The following is a 26987-nucleotide window of genomic DNA, read 5'->3' as shown; positions in this document are numbered from 1 at the left end:
CTTAGGGGCTGACTTTGGTTTCTTAACCCCTTAATGAACACAATGTACCCTGTATGTCACTGGTCGTTAAGGGTTTTTTCAGGACATAATAGCACAAGTCTAGCAAGAACATGCTATTAATCCCCTCCCTCCAGCAGGCTTTGTGGAATAGAGCAGTCTCAACGCTGGTGACAAGACCGCGCTATAAAACAATCAAGTCCCAAAAAAAGGCCAGCGACATACAGGGTACGTCGCTGGTCCTTAAGGGGTTAAAAGGCTTGGATTTATTCCAATTTAAGGAAGGCTTCCAATTGGAAACAGATTCCTTGGGGGACGGATTAGGTTTTTGTTCCTTATTTTGACGAAAGGAACGAAAACGATTAGAAGCCTTAGATTTACCCTTAGGTTTTTTATCCTGAGGCAAAAAACTCCTTTCCCCCCAGTAACAGTTGAAATAATAGAATCCAACTGAGAACCAAATAAATTATTAGCTTGGAAAGAAAGAGATAGCAATCTAGACTTAGATGTCATATCAGCATTCCAAGATTTAAGCCACAAGGCTCTTCTAGCTAAAATAGCTAAAGACATGGATCTAACATCAATTTTGATAATATCAAAAATGGCATCACAAATAAAATGATTAGCATGTTGCAGTAAGCGAACAATGCTAGATATGTCAGAATCCAATTCTTGTTGCGCTAAATTCTCCAACCAAAAAGTTGAAGCAGCTGCAACATCAGCCAAAGTAATTGCAGGCCTAAGAAGATGACCTGAAAATAAATAGACTTTCCTTAGATTAGATTCAATCTTCCTATCTAAAGGATCTTTAAAGGAAGTACTATCTTCCATAGGAATAGTGGTTCGTTTAGCAAGAGTAGAAATAGCCCCATCAACTTTGGGGATCTTTTCCCAAAACTCTATTGCAATTGCTGGTAAAGGATACAATTTTTTAAACCTTGCAGAAGGATTAAAAGGAGTACCTGGCTTATTCCATTCCTTAGAAATCATGTCAGAAATAGCATCAGGAATAGGAAAAACCTCTGGAGTAACCAGAGTAGGTTTAAAAACAGCATTTAAACGTTTACTGCTTTTAATATCAAGAGGACTAGCTTCCTCAATATCCAAAGTAATTAACACTTCTTTTAACAAAGAACGCATATACTCTATTTTAAATAAATAAGTAGATTTGTCAGTGTCAATGTCTGAGGAAGGATCTTCTGAATCAGATAGATCCTCATCAGAGGTGGATAATTCATTATGCTGTCGGTCATTTGAAATTTCATCAACTTTATCAGAAGTTTTAAAAGACCTCTTACGCTTATTAGAAGGTGGAAATGCAGACAAAGCCTTCTGAATAGAATCAGTAACAAATTCTTTAAAATTCATAGGTATATCATGTACATTAGAAGTTGAGGGAACTGCAACCGGCAATGTACTATATTACAGATGGAAACTCTATCTGCATGTAAAAGTTTTTCATGACAACTATTACAAATGACATTTGGAGATAAAATCTCCACAATTTTATAACAAATGCACTTAGCTTTGGTAGATCCGATGTCAGGCAGCAAAGTTCCAGCAGATACTTCTGAGGCAGGATCAGATTGAGACATCTTGCAAAATTTAAAAGAAAAAACAACATATAAAGCAAAATTATCAATTTCCTTATATGATAGTTTCAGGAATGGGAAAAAAAGCAAATAGCATAGCCCTCTGAAATAGCAAAAGGCAAGAGGCAAAAGCAATGGGGCAATAAATAATGAAAAACATTGGGCGCCAAGTATGACGCACAACGTAACTGAAAAAAATTTTGGCGCCAACTATGTCCGGAAATGACACACTCGCGTCACTAGCGACGCAACCCTGTGTGAACCCCTGCATCAAGTATGACGCCGGAAATAACGAACTTGCGTCAACGGACGTGCTATTCACACCAAGAATGACGCAATAAAGTGTAGCATTAAGCGCACCCGCGAGCCTAAGACAGCCCGCAATTTGAACAAGTAGTCAATTGAAAAAAAGACTAAACCCCAGGTAAGAAAAATATTACTCAATATTAACTTTCCCAAATATGAAACTGACAATTTGCAAAAGGAAATACATGAACCTGACTCATGGCAAATATAAGTACAATACATATATTTAGAACTTTATATAAATGCATAAAGTGCCAAAGCTGAGGTGTCTTAAGAAATAAAAACATACTTACCCAAAGACACCCATCCACATATAGCAGATAGCCAAACCAGTACTGAAACAGTTATCAGTAGAGGTAATGGTATATGAGAGTATATCGTCGATCTGAAAAGGGAGGTATGAGATGAACCTCTACGACCGATAACAGAAAACCCATGAAAAAGACCCCCGTTAGGAAAATCATTGCATTCAATAGGTAATACTCTCTCTACGTCCCTCTGACATTCGCTATACTCTGAGAGGAATCGGACTTCAAAATGCTGAGAAGCGCATGTCAACGTAGAAATCTTAGCACAAACTTACTTCACCACCTTCATAGTAGGCAAACTTTGTAAAACTGAATTGTGGGTGTGGTGAGGGGTGTATTTATAGGCATTTTGAGGTTTGGGAAACTTTGCCCCTCCTGGTAGGATTGTATATCCCATACATCACTAGCTCATGGACTCTCTGCGGTACATAAAAAAGGTATTACAGGTATATTTTTCTGACCCATGGATGTTTCTGAGCTGAATAATCCCAAATATCCTTTAAAGGGACAGTCTAGACAAAATATAAAGGCACATGAGTGTAATTCGATTTTTAATCAGAAACCTTTTTGTAATATATACATATTAGCAAGTAAAAACCATCACCATTTTTGCATAGACAATGACTCACAATGCACGGCACCGCTGGCAATCTGAGCAGACAGGCCATTTACAGTGCTGGTGCAAGGAGCATATCTAGATATTATTCACAGTCCTGTGCACAATAAAAGCTCTCAATCTAACAGCGACAGCGTTACCTAAAAGCAGTCTTGCTATGTAAAAAGCGATATAAATGTTATAAAGTGAAAGATACTCCTCTGTATTCAGCTAGATTTTCCTTTTAATAGCCACTGAGATTTAGTACAAAGTGCAACACTAAACACTGCCTATTTATACTAAGCATTTTTTTTAATAAAACGTTTTAAATATTTGTATAACTTCCCTTTCCTCAAAACACAGGCAGTGTGTAACCTACTCCGCATGAAATATCTTCAGATTTATGTACTTTATTTTGCACAAGAATAAAAATGTGCTACAAACAGCTAACAATGTGCTAAAAAACGAACATTAATAATAAAAAAAGAATACGCTATAAAGTACAGGACTTACCTCCCATGCTATGTGCAACCCATATAATCGGCCGTTCCCCCACACCAGCAGCCTTTAGATTATTAAGAATCTCATTGCTTCTATAAACCATTGATTTTCTGTAAGAGGGAAAGCACATAGTAGTATTTTAATACAACACTTTGTGGTAGCTCATAGCAATTGATTATTTAATTAGCAATATGTTATGCTATAATGTTAACTAAAAGGTACAAGCTGGTAATAAACAAAAACAACTGCATTTTATGGTTATTTTCCTGCACTGATTTAAACATTTGACAAGCTATCTATACATAGGCTATTTTATTGTTTATAAGGGTATTCTAATTCTATATAATACTAAAAACATAATTTATGTAAGAACTTACCTGATAAATTAATTTATTTCATATTGGCAAGAGTCCATGAGCTAGTGACGTATGCAATATACAATCCTACCAGGAGGGGCAAAGCTTCCCAAACTTCAAAATGCCTATAAATACACCCCTCACCACACCCACAATTCAGTTTAACGAATAGCCAAGAAGTGGGGTGATAAAGAAAGGAGTAAAGAGCATCAACAAAGGAATTTGGAAATAATTGTGCTATATACAAAAAAATCATAACCACCATAAAAAGGGTGGGTCTCATGGACTCTTGCCAATATGAAAGAAATTCATTTATCAGATAAGTTCTTACATAAATTAGGTTTTCTTTCATGTAATTGTCAAGAGTCCATGAGCTAGTGACGTATGGGATAGTAATACCCAAGATGTGGAACTCCACGGAAGAGTCACTAGAGAGGGAGGGATAAAATAATAACATACTTTTTCAGCTGAAAAAATTAATCCACAACCCAAATTATAAGTTTATTTTCATAATGAAAAGAAAAAAATTAAACATAAGCAGAGGAATCAAACTGAAACAGCTGCCTGAAAAACTTTTCTACCAAAAACTGCTTCCGAAGAAGCAAATACATTAAAATGGTAGAATTTAGTAAATGCAAAGAAGACCAAGTTGCTGCTTTGCAAATCTGATCAACTGAAGCTTCATTCTTAAAACCCCACGAGGTGGAGACTGATCTAGTAGAATGAGCTGTAATTCTCTGAGGCGGGATCTGACCCGACTCCAAATAAGCCTGATGAATCAAAAGCTTGAACCAAGATGCCAAGGAAATGGCAGAAGCCTTCTGACCTTTCCTAGAACCAGAAAAGATAACAAATAGACTAGAAGTCTTCCTGAAATCTTTAGTAGCTTCAACATAATATTTCAAAGCTGTTACCACATCCAAAGAATGTAAGGATCTCTCCAAAGAATTCTTAGGATTAGGACACAAAGAAGGGACAACAATTTCTCTATTAATGTTGTTAGAATTCACAACCTTAGGTAGACATTTAAATGAAGTCCGCAAAACTACCTTATCCTGATGGAAAATCAGAAAAGGAGATTCACAAGAAAGAGCAGATAATTTGGACACTCTTCTAGCAGAAGAGATGGCCAAAAGGAACAACACTTTCTAAGAAAGTAGTTTAATGTCCAAAGAATGCATAGGCTCAAACGGAGGAGCCTATAAAGCCTTCAAAACCAAATTAAGACTCCAAGGAGGAGAGACTGATTTAATGACAGGCTTGATACGGACCAAAGCCTGTACGAAACAGTGAATATCAGAAAGTTTAGCAATCTTTCTGTGAAATAAAACTGAAAGAGCAGAGATTTGTCCCTTCAAGGAACTTGCAGACAAACGCTTATCTAAACCATCCAGAAGAAACTGTAAAATTCTAGGAATTCTAAAAGAATGCCAAGAGAATTTATGAGAAGAACACCATGAAATATAAGTCTTCCAAACTTGATAATAAATCTTCCTAGAAACAGATTTATGAGCCTGTAACATAGTATTAATCAGAGTCAGAGAAACCTCTATGACTAAGCACGAGGCGTTCAATTTCCATTCCTTCAAATTTAATGATTTGAGATCCTGATGGAAAAACGGACCTTGAAACAGAAGGTCTGGCCTTAATGGAAGTGACCAAGGTTGGCAACTGGAAATCCAAACAAGATCTGCATACCAAAACCTGTGAAGCCATACTGGAGCCACCAGCAACACAAACGATTGTTCCATGATGATCTTGGAAATCACTCTTGGAAGAAGAACCAGAGGCGAGAAGATATAAGCAGGTTGGTAAAACCAAGGAACTGCTAACGCATCCACTGCATCCGCCTGAGGATCCCTGGACCTGGACAGGTACCTGGGTAGTTTCTTGTTTGAGAAGCCATCAGATCTATTTCTGGAAGACCCCACATCTGAACAATCTGATAAAATACATCTGGATGGAGTGACCACTCCCCCGGACGTAAATTCTGACGGCTGAGATAATACGTTTCCCAATTGTCTACACCTGGGATTTAAACCGCTGAAATTAGACAGGAGCTGGATTACGCCCAAGAAAGTATCCGAGATACTTCTTTCATAGCTTGGGGACTGTGAGTCCCACCCTGATGATTGACATATGCCACAGTTGTGATATTGTCTGTCTGAAAACAAATGAACAGTTCTCTCTTCAACAAAGGGCCAAACCTGAAGAGCCCTGAAAATAGCACAGAGTTCTAAAATATTGATTGGTAACCTTGCCTCTTGAGGTTTCCAAACCCCTTGTGCTGTCAGAGATCCCCAGACAGCTCCCCAACCTGAATGACTTGCATCTGTTGTGATCACAGACCAGGTTGGACGAACAAAAGAGGCCCCTTGAACTATATGATGGTGATCTAACAACCAAGTCAGAGAGAGTCTAACATTGGGATTTAAGGATATTAATTGTGATATCTTTGTATAATCCCTGCACCATTGGTTCAGCATACAAAGCTGGAGAGGTCTCATATGAAAACAAGCAAAGGGGATCGCGTCCGATGCTGCAGTCATGAGACCTAAAACTTCCATGCACTTAGCTACTGAAGGGAATGATTGAGACTGAAGGTTCCGACAAGCTGAAACCAATCTTATTCGTCTCTTGTCTGTTAGAGACAGAGTCATGGACACTGAATCTATCTGGAAACCTAAAAAGGTGACCCTTGTCTGAGGAATCAAGGAACATTTTGGTAAATTGATCCTCCAACCATGTCTTTGAAGAAACAACACTAGTTGATTTGTGTGAGATTCTGCAGAATGTAAAGACTGAGCTAGTAACAAGATATCATCCAAATAAGGAAACACCGCAATACCCCGTTCTCTGATTACAGAGAGTAGGGCACCAAGAACATTTGAAAAGATTCTTTGAGCTGTCGCTAGGCCAAATGGAAGAGCGACAAATTGGTAATGCTTGTCTAGAAAAGAGAATCTCAGATACTGATGATGATCTGGATGAATCGGAATATGAAGATAAGCATCTTGTAAGTCTATTGTGGACATATAATGCTCTTGCTGAACAAAAGGCAGAATAGTCCTTATAGTCACCATTTTGAAAGTTGGTACTCTTACATAACGATTCAAAATTTTCAGATCCAGAACTGGCCTGAATGAATTTTCTTTCTTTGGGACAATGAATAGATTTGAATAAAACCCCAGACCCTGTTATCGAAACGGGACTGGTATGATTACCCCTGAAAGTTCCAGGTTTGAAACACACTTCAGAAAAGCCTGAGCCTTTACTGGATTTGCTGGGATGCATGAGAGAAAAAATCTTCTCATAGGAGGTCTTACTCTGAATCCTATTCAATACCCTTGAGAGACAATACTCTGAACCCATTGATTTTGGACAGAATCTGCCCAAATGTTTTGGAAGAATCTTAATCTGCCCCCTACCAGCTGAGCTGGAATGAGGGCCGCACCTTCATGCAGACTTGGGGGCTGGCTTTGGTTTCTTAAATGGTCTGGATTTATTCCAACTTGAAGAAGGTTTCCAATTGGAACCAGATTCTTTGGGGGAAGGATTAGATTTATGTTCCTTATTTTGTCGAAAAGAACAAAAACGGTTAGAAGCTTTAGATTTACCCTTAGGTCTTTTATCCTGAGGCAAAAAACTCCCTTCCCCCCAGTGACAGTTGAAATAATCTAATCCAACTGAGAACCAAATACCTTATGACCTTGGAAAGAAAGAGATAGTAATCTAGACTTAGATACCATGTCAGCATTCCAATATTTGAGCCACAAAGCTCTTCTAGCTAAAATAGCTAAAGACATAGATTTAACATCAGTTTTCATGATATCAAAAATGGCATCACAGATAAAATGATTAGCATGTTGAAGCAAGCGAACAATGCTAGACAACTCAGGATTTCCTGTTGGGCTAAACTTTAAAACCAAAAAGTTGATGCAGCTGCAACATCAGTCATAGAAATGGCGGGCCTGAGAAGATAGCCAGTATATAAATAAGCTTTCCTTAGAGAAGATTCAAGTTTCCTATCTAAAGGGTCTTTAAAAGAAGTATTTTCTACCATAGGAATAGTAGTACGTTTAGCAAGAGTAGAAATAGCCGCATCAACTTTGGGGATCTTTTCCCAAAACTCCAATCTAACTGCTGGCAAAGGATACGATTTTTTAAACCTTGAAGAAGGGATAAAAGAAGTACCAGGCCTATTCCATTCCTTAGAAATCATATCAGAAATAGCATCAGGAACTGGAAAAACCTCTGGAGTAACCACATGAGGTTTATAAACAGAATTTAAATGTTTACTAGTTTTAATATCAAGAGGACTAGTTTCCTCAATATCCAATGTAATTAACACCTCTTTTAACAAGGAACGAATATACTCCATTTTAAATAAATAAGTAGATTTGTCAGTGTCAATATCTGAGGAAGGATCTTCTGAATCAGATAGATACTCACCAGAGGAGGATAATTCAGTATATTGTCGGTCATTAAAAATTTCATCAATTTTATGAGAAGTTTTAGAAGACCTTTAACATTTATTAGAAGGCGGGATGGCAGACAAAGCCTTCTGAATCGCATCAGCAATAACATCTTTTATATTCACAGGAATATCATGTACATTAGATGTTGAAGGAACAAAAGGCATAGTACTATTACTGATGGACACATTCTCTACATGTAAAAGCTTATCATGACAACTATTACATACCACAGCTGGAGATATAATCGCTACAAATTTACAACAAATGCACTTAGCTTTGGTAGAACTGTTATCAGGCAGCAGGGTTCCAACAGTGGTTTCTGAGACAGGATCAGATTGAGACATCTTGCAAATGTAAGAGAAAAAAACAACATATAAATCAAAAAATTATCAATTTCCTTATATGGCAGTTTCAGGAATGGGAAAAAAATAAAAACAGCATAGCCCTCTGACATAGAAAAGGCAAGAGGCATATAGGAATGGGGTTTTAAATAATGAATTATTTGGCGGCAAGAATGACGCACAACTAAACTGATTTTTTTTTGGCACTAACAACATCCGGAAATGACACACTCGCGTCATTGAAGACGCAATAAACTTTGTCATTTTGCGCCCTCGCAAACCTAATTTTGCCCGCAAAATGTTAATGAAATAAGCAGTCAATTTGAAAAAAGACTAAACTCCAGGTAAGAAAAATATTTTCCTAAAAATGTTTTTTCCCCAAATATTAAACTGACAGTCTGCAAAAGGACTCATGACTCATGGCAAATATAAGTACAATACATATATTTAGAGCTTTATATTAATGCATAAAGTGCCAAACCATAGCTGAGAGTGTCTTAAGTAATGAAAACATACTTACCGAAAGACACCCATCCATATATAGCAGATAGACAAACCAGTACTGAAACGGTAATCAGTAGAGGTAATGGAATATGAGAGTATATAGTCGATCTGAATAAGGGAGGTAGGAGATGAATCTCTATGACCGATAACAGAGAACCTATGAAATAAATCTCCCATGAGGAAAATAATTGCATTCAATAGGTGATACTCCCTTCGCATCCCTCTGACATTCACTGTACTCTGAGAGGAACCGGGCTGAGAAGCGCATATCAACGTAGAAATCATAGCACAAACTTACTTCACCACCTCCATAGGAGGCAAAGTTTGTAAAACTGAATTGTGGGTGTGGTGAGGGGTGTATTTATAGGCATTTTGAGGTTTGGGAAACTTTGCCCCTCCTGGTAGGATTGTATATCCCATACATCATTAGCTCATGGACACTTGCCAATTACATGAAAGAAATTAAATTAAAGGGACAGTGTAATGTAAAATAATTACATGCTCTAAATTGTTAGAGCAAGTCATTTTTACATTGCTGATTCTATTTAACTATGTGTAAGATTACAAGTGGCATACTAGTGTTAGCGCCCACGCCAACTTGTGCGTGTATTACAAGTTGAAAGTGAACGCGACCTCACAAGTGCAAACTAAATTTGCACTTGTTTTTTTAGCCTGACTGAAGTCCTTGTGTAAAGGGTTAGGGGGTAAATAAAAGGTTTCACCAAACACAATATAAATACATTTACCTAAACAGTTACGCTCATTTATACACTATCTATAAAAATGATTCTTTATATGGTATATGACAAGTTATTTGAATGGGAAGGGCTATAATGGATATATACATAGGAAACACATGGCTAAATATGTGTGTATATATATATATATATATATATACACACACACACACACACACACACACATGTGTATATATACTTTGGAGCCCTTTCCACTCAAATACCTGACAAAAATCATTTTTATTCAAAAGTAATATTTAATAATGTGTTTACTGTGTTTATGTACTGCAAGTATTTTATACTCTAATGTTCTTCACATGGGGAAAATATTCTATGTATTTTTAAATAAATATTCATATATATATATATATATATATATATGTATAAATAATCTATTTAAAAATAAAAAAAAACTTTTTATTCTACGTAAAGAACATTGGAATGTAAAATATTCATAACTACCTTCGGGTTAGCCCTGTAGGTCTAACGCAGTGTCAGATTAGTGCGCGGTGAGAAGTAGGTAACTTGGTTACAATATCGAAGTCCTCAATTTAGCGAGTCTGCTTTCGCTTGAGCGCAAAAACATTTTATTTTCAACTTGTAATACGCACGCTGACCCGTGCACGTTAAAAGTTTACTTCTGGCAGTGTTTGCACACAAACGAAAGTGTTAAATAGCGCGCCATTTGTATTCTGGCCCTATGTGTTTAACCCCTATGAGGTCTTGGGTGTTAGGAATAAAAAGGACTGCAAAGGGCTTTAACACAGAGGCACATACTACACAAGTCTAAATATGTATGTATATGTATGTATATATACTGTATATATATATATATATATATACGCGTGTATATATATATATGTGTTTATATGTGTACACATATGTATTTATGTATTTACATGTGTATTTATGTATTTACATGTGTATTTATGTATTTACAGACATATATACACATATAAACACATACATTTTACAGTCAAGTAAATGAAAACATAAAAAATTTTTTATGCATTATTCATATACAATAAAGTGTTTAACTATGTATTTACTACGTTCCAATGCTCTGCAAATAACAGAATATGTTCTATGTATTGTAAATAGATATTCCTATATATATAATGTTTATTTATTTTTTTAAACAAAAAAAAACACCAGATATATATATATATATATATAGCAATATGTATTTATGAATAACAACATATTATGCTATGTGAAGAATATTGGAATGTGAAATATTAATATTTTCCTGTTGGGTTAGCGCTCTTTAGAAAATTAGATCAGGTTTGCGCACAAGTAAGGTGTTTTTTCCAACTTTCCTTGCTCCATTGACTTCTATGGGGGAATAAGTTAACGCGGTCACGATATTTGAACATCGGCTTTTTGCATGTGTCAGGTTAGCTCTTGTGCAAAAACTTTTTACTTTCAACTTGTCATACGCCTGTTTCCACACTCGCGCAAAAAGCTTACTTCTAGCGCAGTTAATGCATGAATAGGAGCAATAAATAGCTCTATATTCGTAAGCTAGTCCATAGGAAGCTATGGTATGTAAAGAAAGAAAATGTTACAGCATTTCATTTTTGTTTTAGAATACCCCTTTAACAAACAGCGTTTTTATTTATTCTGTCTTGGTGCACTGTACAGAAAGGAGTCTGGAACTGAGGAAAATAAAATATAATTTTTTTTCTAAATGTGAACCTATTGGTTAAAGGGCCAGTAAAATCTAAATTATTCATTATTGGTTTAGATAGAGCATGCAATTTAAAAAAAATGTTGCCTTGATTATGTAATAGAAGAATGGATGCATATTTTTAGTCTCTCCATTGTAGGAGGAAACATGCAATAAAGGTCTTTTGAAATTTCGTTGGAGTGCCAGACCATTCTTCAACTAATTTGCATCATCTGCCCAGTCTCGATGGCACCCAACTTTATTTAGGCAAGTAACACCGCAGGCTTGTCATTTGAAAATTTACAACAGCAGAATTTTTATTGTTTAAAAAGATAGATAATCCCTTTGTTACCCACCCCCCAGATTTGCATAACCAACACTGTTATATTAATATACTTTTTACCTCTGTGATTACCTTGTATCTAAGCCTTTGCAGAATGCCCCCTCATCTCAGTGCTTTTTACAAACAAATTTTATCCAGTCAGTGTTGACTCCACGAGAGTAAATAACTCCACGAGAGTTAGCACAATGTTAACTATATGGCACACATGAACTAGCACTGTCTAGCTGTGATAAACTGTCAAAATGCCCTGAGATAAGAGGAGGCTTTCAATGGCTTAGAAATTAGCATATGAGCCTACCTAGGTTTAGCTCAACAGAGAACACCAGGAGAATAAAGCAAATTTGACATTAAAGGGACAGTCTACACCAGAATTGTTATTGTTTTAAAAGATAGATAATCCCTTTATTATCCATTCCCCAGTTTTGCATAACCAACACAGTTATATTTATATACTTTTTACCTCTGTGATTATCTTGTATCTAAGCCTCTGCAAACTGCCCCCTTATTTCAGTTCTTTTGACAGACTTGCAGTTTAGCCAATCAGTGCTGGCACAGTGTTATCTATATGAAAAACATGAACTAACACCCTCTAGTGGTGAAAAACTGTTAAAATGCATTCTGAAAAGAGGTGGCCTTCAAGGTCTAAGAAATTAGCATATGAACCGCCTAGGTTAAGCTTTCAACTAAGAGTACCAAGAGAACAAAGCAAAATTGGTGATAAAAGTAAATTGGAAAATTGTTTAAAATTACATGCCCTATCTGAATCATGAAAGTCTATTTTGGACTAGACTGTCCCTTTAAAAGAAAATTGGAAAGTTGTTTAAAATTGCATGCCCTATCTGAATCATCAAAGCTTAATTTTGACTAGACTGCAATGGCTCGATAAAGAAAGTCAAACACCATCTGAGTTCAATACAGATAATTTGCACAGCCAGTTCAAATGGATTAGAGCTAGTGCCTTAGTTTGAACACTTTTGCACAGCAAATTACCTTTGACGGTCTGCTGGACATTTGGCTTTCCAGTCACTGAGGTGAGTGTCATATTCCACTGAAATAATTCTTAATGCAGGACAATCTGATGCAAGCCAAGCCTAGGAGAAAATATATTATATTTTCTTAATGATAACAAAGGATTGAGTAAGATTTAAAGTAACATTAACTACATAAGTTATTTATAGAATGATGTATTGAATTCAAAGCAAAGATTATCCTCAAAATAATATGCAGAAGTTTTTTTTTGTTTTTTTGGATAAAAAAAGTCTACACACCCATACAAAATTGCAGGTTTTTGAAATGTAAATACAGAAATAAACTTTTCCATATGTATTGTGACCTTTTAACCAACAAAAATCAAGAGAAAAAAAAAACATATCATTAATTTTTAGGAACATTTTAAATAAAAATAAAAAACACTACAAGACCATGATATAAGGCTGCACACTGCCCACAACCAATTCTTTGTGGATGCACCTTTTTGCCTTTATTACAGCAGCAAGTCTTTGTGAATAAGTCTCCATAAAGTTTACACATCTACACTTTGGAATTTTATACCACTCATATTTGCAAAAATGTTTTTAAGTTCCTTAAAATTGTGAGGGAATCACTTGTGTACAGCTCTCTTTAGGTGGTTCCACAGGTATGTGATGGGAAAGAGGTCTGGGATCTGACTGGGCCATTTGGAGACTATAATTTTCCTTTTCTGAAGCCTTGGTTAATTTAGATTTGTTCTTTTGGTTATTGTCTTGTTGGAATATGAAATTCTTCTTCATCTTCAACTTTCTGACAGAGTCCAGCAGGTGCTGTGCCAAAATATCTTGAAATATGGAGCTATTCATTTTCCCATCTATCTCGACAAGAGCCCCCGACTGAAGAAAAGCATCCCCATGCCCTCCCACCATGCTTCTAAGTCAGTATGGTGTTCCTTAGATGATGTTTTACAATTTAGACTGAAAAGTTCAACCTTTGCGTTGTCAGACCATGGCATATTTAATGACTGAATGATTTTTTTGGCATAATTTGGACTGGCTTGGATGTTTCCCATCTTGCCACCCTACCCCATATACCAGTGATGGTGGTCACATGCATGAAGTGACATGTACCTGCCGGAAATTCCTGTAGCTCCTTCAGTGTTGCTGCTGGCCTCCTGGTAGCATTCCTTATAAGTTTTCTCTTCGGCCTCTCATAGACTTTAGAGGGTCATCCTGATCTGTGCAATGTCATTCTGGGTCCACATTAAAACAAATCCTAAAGCAACAACTGAATTTAATCTGGGTTTAATCAGAATCACTTTTATTGATGGCAGGCTTATGCCATTTAGCTACAGGCATGATTTAGAATTTAATTGTTTAACTGTATACAAAGCTATAAGTCCCCATTATGCAAACAGGGAGCTTTTTTCCATTTACTTATATAAAATGTTCCAAATAATGAACTATTTGTTTTTTCTCTGGATTTTTGTTTGTTGAAAGAACACATTACAGATGGAAAAAGTCTGATATTTATGTTATTTCTGTCTTTACATTTCAAAAACCTGCAATTTAATAAGGGTATGCAGACTTTTTATATCCACATATAAGCCGTTTAAAAATGTAGGGCCAGATAAGGTGTGGAGCACGTAAAAAAAATACAACAACAATACCGTAGAAGGCAATGCACAGGAAGATGAAAAATGTAGCAGGGTACTCACAAAAGAAGTTGCACATCCAGTGCAATAATAGGCGAACCGAGCCTTCAGAGCTGCTCGGCTGACTCACTCAAGCTGGGTCACGAGGGAGCTCCTCTCTGGTGACGTATCCAATGCTGGAAGGATCGAAAGTAGCACCTACGATAGGTCTACGTGACACAGGCTTCTCACTGTTATGGCGATTCAGACCGCTGTATCTTCGTTTAGTTTGCCAGTGAAGATACAGCGGTTCGCCTATTATTCGCCTATTATAGCACTGGATGTGCAACTTCTTTTGTGAGTACCCTGCTACATTTGTTATCTTCCTGTGCATTGCTTTCTACGTTATTGCACTATGAGGCACCTCCTTTCATTTTGTCTCTTAGGACATTTTTGTTGTATTTCGTCATCTATCAAGAGAGCTGCCTATCACTACACATTGTTGCGTGTATCATACAGGCATCATTTATGTTCAAGTTTGGACTTTTCTATATTTATATCTATATATTCATATGATATTTTGATTGATTTTATAATTGTATTTCACTTTTGATTATTTGGATCGTTATGCTTTGTTCAGATTGCCACACACATATATTTGTTCTAATTATTTTATATATTTCCACCTGTAGCATTTATTCTTATTATTTTTATTACTACACGGCATTCTGAAGAATCACTTTTTTGGCGCGCCTCTTTCCCACTATATCAGTGTTATATTGTGTTTATTTTTATTAAAAAAAATATTGCACAAAAAAGTTATAAGGGTTCAAAGATATGAGATCTCAGCCGTCGGAATAAGCGTTCTAGCGAAAGCGCTAAAAATCGCTCCACTCGTAATCTAGGCCTTAAAGTTTTAGTGTTCACAAACCAATGGGTGCTGCCATATTATAACTTAGGCTTCCTTCATGTAATCCTCTTTGCTGAGACAAATCAGGTACAGCAATAAATTAGTCACTAATGTGTGCAGTCAATGACTGTGTATGATATAACAGTCTGAAGTCTGCAGTGTACACTTCTAACAGGGATTGTAAAGTCAATTTTAGGAATCACATTACAGGAAAGGGAGACAAAATAAATAAGGAAAATATACTGTATAACTACATACAATTAGACATTTTATATTACAATCCCAAAAGTATTTAGTGCTCCTTAAAGAACTAATATGCATTAAACAAAAGAACCTACAGTATGTTTATAAATATATTAAAATACCTGAATAACAATTCTGAACAAACAACGCATTTTGCAGTATGTTTATGGTACCCATCGCAGCTAAGATGGTATAACTGTATACAATGAAGGTTTACTGGGTCAGACTCTCTTTCAGTTATGAACAGTACAAAACCATCTGGCCTGTCATCCTTGTTGTGCTATACCTCTATATAATGTGCTAGTACTAATCATCTGTATTTTAAAGTAATAGCTAGGGTGCTACAGGTGAGGATTTTGTTTTTCTGAGTGAAAGAGTAAGGAAAAGAAAAATAATTATATACACTTTAGAACAGCTCAAGTAATGCAAGATTGAAAGTAAATAAGGTGCCAAATACCTTTGGCCAGCATTCAGTGTAGTCTTCTTCTTGTGTGGTGCTTTCATCAAGAGGGTGATTTCTGTCTTGCTGGCGCCAAGTTTTAAATGCTGCGCCCAGAAGCCCATGAATAAACAACACATCCGCCTTAATAGGCTGGCTATCAATGTTTTAGAGAAATAAAACACAAATATGTATTGTTTGTCATAAGATGTATTTAAAAACATTTTATTAGTAGAAATAAAAAATAATGATGTCAAATACCCATTCCTATCAGAAATTCCATTTAAAATCAGTTATAGCAATCATTTCCCCATATTTTTCATTAAAAAAAAAAAAACAACAACATAATTTATGCTTACTTGATAAATTCATTTATTTTATGCAGGTGAGAGCCAAAGATCCATTACCTTACCTACCACTTGGAGGAGGCAAAGATTCCCAAACCGCAAGAGCTCTATGGACAAATGCATAGCCAAGTAGAAGTGAGGTAAGATGGAGCAAGGAAAAAGATGTGCTTAAAAAATAAACAAACCCTTAAATGGACAGTGAACACCAGTTGTTTAAAAAAGGTAGATAATCCTTTTATTACCCATTCCCCAGTCTTGCATAACCAACACTGTTATATTAATATACTTTTTACCTCTGTAATTACCTTACTCAGTTCTTTTGACAAACTTGCATTTTACGTGCGTGAGCTCAATGTTATCTATATGACACACATGAACTAATGCCCTCTAGTGGTGAAAAACTGTCAAAATGCATTCACATAAGAGGCAGCCTTCAAGGTCTAAGAAATTAGCATATGTACTTACCTATGTTTAGCTTTCAACTAAGAAGACCAAGAGCAAAATTGGTGATAAAAGTAAATTGGAATGTTGTTTAAAATTACATGCCCTATCTGAATCATGAAAATTTATTTTGGACTTGACTGTCCCACCAGCATGAAAGAAATGAATTTATCAGGTAAGCATAAATTATGTTTTCTTTCATACAGCTGGTTAGAGTCCACTTTTCATTACTAATGGGAAATAATACCCAAGCTGTGGATTCCACGATTAATAACATAAAGGAGATTTAAAATACAACTTTTTAACTGATAGAATAAATCCACAAAGCCAATAAAAAACATTTTTAGTAGTAGTATTTTTCAAATGCACTTACAAAAAATGAAACAGGCAAGAATCACTCATCCACCATCTAAGTAGCAGACAGCCAAACCAGTACTGAAACATATCAGTAGTGGTTATGGAATAGGAATATATTGTAGATCCATAAAGGGAGCAACCGGTTATGAAAAGTTTATGAAGAAATTCCCATAAGGTGAATAAAAGAATCATAAAACAATACCCCAAATACATCCCTCTGACAAGCACTGCACACTGAGGGGAACTGGGCCTCAAAAACACTGAAAACCCCTCTCTCTGAAGAAAATCATGCACATCTTCATTCTTCAGTCACCTCCAGTGGAGGCAAAGAAAAGACTGAGATATGTGTGAAATTGGAGGGGTTTTATTGAGCTCTTGGGGTTTGGGAATCTTTGCCTCCTCCAATGGTAAGGAAGGTAATTTTCATGAAAAATGGATCATGGACTCTCACCACTTGTATGAAAGAAAACTCAATATGAACCTAAAACATGAATGCTCTCATGCTGACATCCCACAAAGCTTTAAAAAAACTGGATGCAAACTATGACAGAACACTTATTTTTTGCTGCTATAGTAGATGGTGTAAGTTGTGTTCCAACACTGTATAGGCATGATATGTTGTCTTAAATACATCAGGAGGCAAACAAGTTAACCTCTTCGCTACCGGGAACTTCCGAGAAAAACTTGCTTAAAGTACCAGAGAATTTTTAGCATTTTTGCTATCACTCAGTTTAAAGGACCAGTACACTCATACTCGGTAGTTTTCATATCATCAGCAACAGAAATATAACAAATAACATACAGTGATACATATAAATATTGTTGAAGTTTAACTATTTTTTTACCAGTTTTCTTTATTTCCAGAATATTGTCCTCGATGATCCAGGAACGCCCGGATAAAAAGGCTGGGCAACAGCGGCATATTAGATACAGTTCAAAAGAACAGCAGCACTCACCAAAACAACAAAAATTGAAGGTTTATTGGGACACCAAAGTGAAGAAAGACAACGTTTCAGACCTCAAGTCCTTAGTCATGTCATGATAGGCAGCCCCTTGACCAATCATAATGGCTCAACTAATGATATACAAGAATAATTCATTTTCCAATGCACATGCGCAATACATCTTACATGTCACAAGCAGGTCCCACCCATCATCAGTGAGCATGCAATGCCGTGGGCGCGTTCCCAGGCTTAGTCCCTGAATTCCTGAGCTCAATGTTCCACTTTTAACAACACAGCAGCAGCTGAAGTGACTAGCATATACGGACACACTCAATTACTATACATTTTACAAAGTGAAAGGCAATGTGCCATAAGTTGCAGCGAATGCATAGCAATACACATGAGCATAACTAGTATATTCAGTGACTAAATATGAACACGCTCAGAGTAGTTTGCGCCTAGTGTATACATCACATATCAAATTGTTTGTCATTGATGTGAATATATATAGGGTCTAGATGTGCCCCCCTTTTAGACTGCACCACTGTTCACTTGAAGAGACTGTAGCCATGCGCACTTATACAGGAGATAACTGCTGACCCAACAAGGACTTGCTTTTATGAAGTGGTTCATCACGTTCTCAATAGCAATGACGTCAGCAGGGGGTGGGCGAAAGCACGATGCAGGGAAGCAAGCAAAGCCACGGCTAAACACACGTATAAAAAAATAATACACAGGGTATAGCTAAGGCTTCTTTAACACAGAACGTTTGAAAAAAATATTCAACATAACGAAAACGATGTTTAATGATTAGGCTGCACTACATTGTTCTTCTATTAGAATACTGTTTATTAAAAATGAATCATACTTTGGGATAACTGTACCTTTAAATAGAAATAGAGCGGGGGCGGAGCCAACTAGCAAGGGAGAAAGACGTGTTTAAGCTGAGCTCCTGATATGGTTTTAACATTAAAGTTTATTAAAGTTTGACAAGGGTCCTTAAAACCCGAAATAACTAGCAACCATCTGGCTAAGAGGGCCCCATAAAATCGGGGGTCCAGTAGAGACGTTTGGCTGAGATTTGAGAAGGAGGTGAAGCAGATCACTTATGGGATACATCTAACCCTGCAGCTGAGGCCTTGCTATCTTTATCAGCCCTATCAGACAACAGCTCTATACAGTCCAATTGATCCCTTGCCCGGACTGATCATAGGGAGCTATCACTGTGAGGAGGATATCGTTACCCATCGCAGTGACTAATAGGGCAGAAGCTCTGAAAGGAGCAAAGCAATCGGGTACCTTACCCACCTCTAAAACCCCATTATTTTTACCGGAGGGCGGGGTTCATTCCCTGGGACCACAATCAACACCGCTCGGAGCGGTGAGGAGCCTGCAGAGGGCGACGGCCACGAGACAGGAGCGTGCACTGCCAGCTGCGGTCATCTCCGGAGGTAACAGACACGGAGTGACGCCATCTTAAAAATTAAGTAAGTCCGTAGCAGGCCCCTTTACTCACGCAGCACACATCTCCAGGGAAGGAGTGCACAAGACTCTGCTGCGCCACTAACACTTACGTTATATATAAAGGGCCTGCAAGCTACATTTTTCCCGCAGCTCCTGAAATAGAGGTCTGGTTTGGGACCCAAGATTATGTTACAATAAGCCCCTGAATTGTCCTTGAGTAGTGACTGTTATCTTTATTAGGTGGGACACGGGTCATACATTAAAGCCTGCAAACACAAAATCTGAGAGCAGCCTCACCTAAATTGCCCTGATTGACAGTCAATACAAAGAAAGAGACAATCTGACATTTGATTTATTTAAGGCCTCCACACTATACGATATTTACCCCTGACTAGTGGAACACTTTAACATCCTTTGGGGCTCACTCACTATTCTGCTGGAAATTCCTCTAAGCTACCTATTGAGTGGGTGGGCTGGATCAAGCTCTGGACCTAACTTCAGTAATATGTAAACCCTAAGGAAAGTGTTGGGGGACACCTGCCTTCACATATGATGTAAAGGGGGCGCTGCCAGGCTCCACCTGTCTGTCACATAAATAGAGTTCACTGAAAAATACCTTTGTAACTACTAGAATTGCCTCATTCTCCTTGAAACATTAACCCTAACTGCAGAAGTTGAATGCTACTTGAGTTATTTTCTATTACACCCTGAGAGAGGGGGAGAGGGGGAGAGGGGATCCCTTATCTGCCTTAAACTAAAGATATATTCTTACCCTGAAATTTTGATACAAGCTATAGCCAACAGCTGGAAGAGTAAATCTACTGGAACAATGGCCACTAGAAGAGGGGGGAAAGGAGAGAAAATAATAAATTCAGGCACACCTTCTACAATGTCTTCCTTCTTTAAAGCCTCTCACTCATCCAAAACCAATAAGGATGCGGAAGCAGAATAAGAATTAGATCAAACCCTGATACCAACAACTGAAGATCAGTCTCCTATCACCAGATCAGACTTACAATCCCTGGTCTCCAAGAAAGATCTTGCGGATAACTTTGAAAAATTGTGGGAGAAGATAGATTCAATACACACCTCTGTGACATCTAGTCTAGCTGGAATCAAATCCGACCTCACAAATATGGGGAATAGAATTGACATACTGGAAGACCAAAAAGATGCAATGGTGGAAAATGTAGACGAAATAACACAGTTTCCCATCAACAACAACTCCTACAGGAAATCCAAGACAAAATGGAAGACCTGGAGAATAGGAGTAGACGGAACAACATTAGATTAAAAGGGATCCCAAAAGACGTAACCAGCAAAGATATTCCAACATACATTGCGCAACTCTTCAGTCAAATAACAGGGTCATCTCCTGAATACACATTCCATGTGGAGAGGGCACATAGGGCTCTCAAAGCCAAAACAAAAAACGGTATACCTCCACGTGATGTGATAGTCAAATTGACCTTTTTTCCTGATAAAGAAAAAATACTTCAGGCTTCTAGGAAGAACCCAACATTCAAATTTCAGGGGAATGTAGTACAATTCTTCCAGGACCTGAGCTTACGCACTCTGCAAGGGAGAGGCTCGCTGAGACCATTAACCAGCATCCTCCGTAAACAACAGATCCCTTATAGATGGGGGTTTCCCTTTGTTCTAAGCATCATCAAGGATTCTAAAACAATAAACATCAAGGATAGAGAGGATATATCGGAGGTGTGCGGGATGTTTGGTCTGGAGCCCCCGGCCCTCCCAGAGCAAAATCCCCCAACACCACAGAAAAGTAGCACCACAGTACCCAAATGACCTGGCAAAAGGTCAACCACAAGAGGCAAAAAACAAATGAAACCAGAGACAAGGTATTGTGAATCTTGTTTTCTTATTCTCTCCAATTAAGTGCAGATCCAGGGACTAGGGAACACATTATGGTTCCTCACAGCTATGAGACTTGGAAGTTCTATAAACACTAACTGTGATGAGGAAATGATCCCTATTAAACGTTTGATATGTTTAGAGACACGACTCAGATAGACTTCCTTACCATTATTATCTACCCTGGGTATTAATGAGGTGGAACTGCTCTGCGGTTTCTCCTACACCACTGACATTGAATTGGGGCAGTCGCTTGTCCCCCATTGCCTAAGGTCGAGTAGCAAACATTCGACCCCTGGAATATTCTATAGTACACTTAAGTTGTCCCACTTTTGGGGACCAGTTAACTGTTGATTGTTCGTTGATTTGTTATATATCCCTTTTCTTCTTTCCCCCTCTCAGTGACTCTTCTGAGATAGTGACCCACAAGTTGCAGTGTAACCCATCAGGCCAGAGGTTATGGGGTAAGATGATCTACTTAATAAGCTGCATATATACACTAAGATTACCTCACAAAATAGCACAAACTAATGCAACCGTCTATGAACACTAAGATTAGATTGATATCTTATAATGTTAGAGGGCTCAATACTGACATTAAACGTAGGATGGCAGTGAACCAATATATGGCATTGAACGCCAACCTGGTGTTTCTGCAGGAAACACACTTTCTTAGAGACAACCTACCAAAATACTGGACCAAACAATTTACTACACACTTCCATGCCACGGCACCCAATAAAACTTGTGGGGTGTCTATCCTAGTTCATTCCTTGATAGGTTTCTCCCATGACAGTACACTGGTGGACCCTGAGGGTAGATACTTGATAGTGAGAGGGCACATTCTAGACACTGAAGTAACCCTGTGCAATGTTTATGCCCCCAATGACAATCAACATACATTTTTTGCCCACATTGCCCATCTTCTGACTCAGTGGTCACAAACTATAATTATATTAGCAGGAGACTTTAACATAACTATGGCTCCTACTCAACCATTACATATCAAAACGCTGACTCACAAAAACCATCGCCACAACCGCATTGTCAAGGCTATACAAGATTCCTTTGCATCACATACCCTTAGAGACACATGGAACATGCTATACGGTACGACCACAGATACTACATTTTACTCACCTGCACATAACTCCTACATTAGATTAGATTATATCTATTTTAGCTAGATACTACAACCCATGCTGCGAAGTTCGAGTATACACACTTGCGTGTCGGACCATTCAATAATCTCAGTCGATTTAGAGGGTCTAAGAGATATCAACAGAAGCAGGACATGGACTTACGACAATACCCTTTTAAAACATAGCCAGAATTACGATGATGTACTTTGTTCCATGACCGAATATTGGACGATTAATACGGACTCTACTACAAACCCAATATTCTTATGGGCTGCTCATAAGGCAGTAATTAGAGGATTACTGATCCAACTTAAAGCCAAAACTAATAAGAAAAATAGAACTCACATAGTCCAACTCCACAAAGAAATTGAAACATTAGAGGCACAACATAAATTGGCTAAAAGAACAGCGACACTACGCACCCTACAAGATAAAAAACACACTCTAGCAACAATACTAAGTTCACAAGCGGCGAGGGCGGCACAGCGGCTCAAATCACATTACTTCCTCTATGCGAATAAGCCAGACAAATTTATAGCACATAGGATCAGGGAAAGATGCAGAGCGTCGGCTATACCCCTAATACAAACGGAGATGGGAACCTTGACCTCTCACCCCCCCAGGAAATAGTTGATACTTTTATGGGCAAACTATATGACGGGGAAAAGGTGACTCACAATACAGAGACATTGACCCAGACTGCAAAGTTTTTCGGTGGCTGTTCGTTGGCCTCGCTAATAACAGAACAAAAAAATACCCTTAATGCCCCGATATCTCCTGCAGAGAGTTTAGGAGCTATTAAAGATCTGGAACCGGGGAAAAGCAGCAGGCCCTGACGGTTTTCCGGGGGAATATTATAAACTCTTCAAGGGTACACTAGTCCCCCATTTGACCAAGTTTTGTAATTTTATCTTGGAGGGCAATCCTATCCCCCCAGAGTTGTTAGATGCAAAGATAGTGGTAATTCCCAAACCTGATAAAGGTCATAAGAAATGCCAAAACTACCACCCTATTTCATTAATTAATCAGGACCTTAAGATACTGAATGGGACAAGACAAGTCTGTCCCCTATCGCCATTGGCTATTCGCCCTTTGTATTGAACCCCTAGCTGCCAAAATTCAAACTCATCCAGATATATCAGTGATTCAAGTAGCCAATTCCGAATACAAATTATCTCTATTTGCGGACGACATACTGCTTACCATCACCAAGCCACTCATATCACTTCCTAATCTGTATATGGTACTGCGTGACTTTTCAAACATATCGGGATGTAAAATAAATATGGAAAAAAGCGAACTTCTCCCGGTGGCCATTCCCCCTCACACACAAAAAATAATTGAATTTAACTTTGAGTTTCGGTGGGTTAAACAAACAATCAGATATTTGCGCATTAACCTTCCGGTACAGATGCAGCTTCTATACAAATATAATTATACCCTACTCCTTAGTCAGTTTAGAAAAGATCTTTTAAAGTGGCGGATGTGAGGCTTCTCCTGGATGGGGAGATTGGCTTTAGTTAAAATGAACATGCTCCCACGTATCATGTATCTTTTTAGAGCCCTCCCCATTAAAATTGTCAAAACAGATCTTGACAAAATACAGGCTGAAATACTAGCGTTTATAAGAGGGTCGAAATCGGCTAGAATAGGGAAACAGGTGGTTTGTAGGAGTAGAGCAGTGGGAGGAGTGGGAGCCCCGGATCTTCTGGAATACTACAGGTCCGCCAGGTTAGCCCAAGATTCCTGTCTCCTGAGGAGATCAGAAGAGGCTACCTGGGTGTTTTTGGAGATGGAGTTGGGGGGATGGGAGGAGAGAGACTCAATTCTATGGAACACACATCCCTCACACCCAGTTAAGACACATGCTAAGACCCACACATCAGTTCTGACCATAAAGACTTGGATGAAGGCACTTAAGAGAGAGGACCGGATTCCCAAACATTCTTTACTGACTCCAATTAGATGCCTTCTTTCGGGTGACTCCCGCATACTGGTTAAAAAATGGGAAAACAAAGGGCTCTACAGGGTGGCAGACATGGTAAAGGGGAGACAGTTGCTCACTTTCACCCAGATACAGACAAAAAACATAATTTATGTAAGAACTTACCTGATAAATTCATTTCTTTCATATTAACAAGAGTCCATGAGCTAGTGACGTATGGGATATACATTCCTACCAGGAGGGGCAAAGTTTCCCAAACCTTAAAATGCCTATAAATACACCCCTCACCACACCCACAAATCAGTTTAACGAATAGCCAAGAAGTGGGGTGATAAGAAAAAAAGTGCGAAGCATATAAAATAAGGAATTGGAATAATTGTGCTTTATACAAAAAAATCATAACCACCACAAAAAAGGGTGGGCCTCATGGACTCTTGTTAATATGAAAGAAATGAATTTATCAGGTAAGTTCTTACATAAATTATGTTTTCTTTCATGTAATTAACAAGAGTCCATGAGCTAGTGACGTATGGGATAATGACTACCCAAGATGTGGATCTTTCCACACAAGAGTCACTAGAGAGGGAGGGATAAAATAAAGACAGCCAATTCCTGCTGAAAATAATCCACACCCAAAATAAAGTTTAACAAAAAACATAAGCAGAAGATTCAAACTGAAACCGCTGCCTGAAGAACTTTTCTACCAAAAACTGCTTCAGAAGAAGAAAATACATCAAAATGGTAGAATTTAGTAAAAGTATGCAAAGAGGACCAAGTTGCTGCTTTGCAGATCTGGTCAACCGAAGCTTCATTCCTAAACGCCCAGGAAGTAGATACTGACCTAGTAGAATGAGCTGTAATTCTCTGAGGCGGAATTTTACCCGACTCAACATAGGCAAGATGAATTAAAGATTTCAACCAAGATGCCAAGAAATGGCAGAAGCTTTCTGGCCTTTCCTAGAACCGGAAAAGATAACAAATAGACTAGAAGTCTTACAGAAAGATTTCGTAGCTTCAACATAATATTTCAAAGCTCTAACAACATCCAAAGAATGCAACGATTTCTCCTTAGAATTCTTAGGATTAGGACATAATGAAGGAACCACAATTTCTCTACCAATGTTGTTGGAATTCACAACGTTAGGTAAAAATTCAAAAGAAGTTCGCAACACCGCCTTATCCTGATGAAGAATCAGAAAAGGAGACTCACAAGAAAGAGCAGATAATTCAGAAACTCTTCTGCAGAAGAGATGGCCAAAAGGAACAAAACTTTCCAAGAAAGTAATTTAATATCCAATGAATGCATAGGTTCAAATGGAGGAGCTTGAAGAGCCCCCAGAACCAAATTCAAACTCCAAGGAGGAGAAACTGACTTAATGACAGGCTTTATATGAACCAAAGCTTGTACAAAACAATGAATATCAGGAAGAATAGCAATCTTTCTGTGAAAAAGAACAGAAAGAGCAGAGATTTGACCTTTCAAGGAACTTGCGGACAAACCCTTATCTAAACCATCCTGAAGAAATTGTAATATTCTCGGTATTCTAAAAGAATGCCAAGAAAAATGATGAGAAAGACACCAAGAAATATAGGTCTTCCAGACTCTATAATATATCTCTCTGGATACAGATTTACGAGCCTGTAACATAGTATTAATCACAGAGTCAGAGAAACCTCTTTGACCAAGAATCAAGAGTTCAATCTCCATACCTTTAAATTTAAGGATTTCAGATCCTGATGGAAAAAAGGACCTTGAGACAAAAGGTCTGGTCTTAACGGAAGAGTCCACGGTTGGCAAGAGGCCATCCGGACAGGATCCGCATACCAAAACCTGTGAGGCCATGCCGGAGCTACCAGCAGAACAAACGAGCATTCCTTCAGAATCTTGGAGATTACTCTTGGAAGAAGAACTAGAGGCGGAAAGATATAGGCAGGATGATACTTCCAAGGAAGTGAAAATGCATCCACTGCCTTCGCCTGAGGATCCCGGGATCTGGACAGATACCTGGGAAGTTTCTTGTTTAGATGAGAAGCCATCAGATTTATTTCTGGAAGTTCCCACATTTGAACAATCTGAAGAAATACCTCTGGGTGAAGAGACCATTCGCCCGGATGCAACGTTTGGCGACTGAGATAATCCGCTTTCCAATTGTCCATACCTGGGATAAAAACCGCAGAGATTAGACAGGAGCTGGATTCCGCCCAAACCAAAATTCGAGATACTTCTTTCATAGCCAGAGGACTGTGAGTCCCTCCTTGATGATTGATGTATGCCACAGTTGTGACATTGTCATATCTGAAAACAATGAACAACTCTCTATTCAGAAGAGGCCAAGACTGAAGAGCTCTGAAAATTGCACGGAGTTCCAAAATATTGATCGGAAATCTCACCTCCTGAGATTCCCAAACCCCTTGTGCCGTCAGATACCCCCACACAGCTCCCCAACCTGTAAGACTTGTATCTGTTGAGATTATAGTCCAGGTCGGAAGAACAAAGAAGCCCCCTGAACTAAACGATGGTGATCTGTCCACCATGTCAGAGAGTGTCGTA

The 26987-nt window shown here is 38.1% G+C and overlaps 1 protein-coding gene across 2 annotated transcripts in view; it reads right to left on the bottom strand.

Annotated features, from left to right (window-relative positions):
- Positions 1–26987, bottom strand: part of SERAC1 (serine active site containing 1) — a 381209-nt gene that overhangs the window by 106557 nt on the left and 247665 nt on the right. For both annotated transcript variants that reach the window (XM_053710914.1, XM_053710915.1), the window contains 3 exons: positions 15940–16078; positions 12718–12818; positions 3312–3409 (listed from right to left, as the gene is read on the bottom strand). In XM_053710914.1, coding sequence (XP_053566889.1) covers positions 3312–3409; positions 12718–12818; positions 15940–16078 — 338 coding nt within the window. The remainder of the gene's footprint in view (positions 1–3311; positions 3410–12717; positions 12819–15939; positions 16079–26987) is intronic.

Source organism: Bombina bombina, chromosome 4, assembly GCF_027579735.1.
Source record: "Bombina bombina isolate aBomBom1 chromosome 4, aBomBom1.pri, whole genome shotgun sequence".
NCBI lineage: Eukaryota > Metazoa > Chordata > Amphibia > Anura > Bombinatoridae > Bombina > Bombina bombina.
The sequence above is the reverse complement of the archived record's forward strand: the minus strand, read 5'-3'. Positions and strand labels throughout refer to the sequence as shown.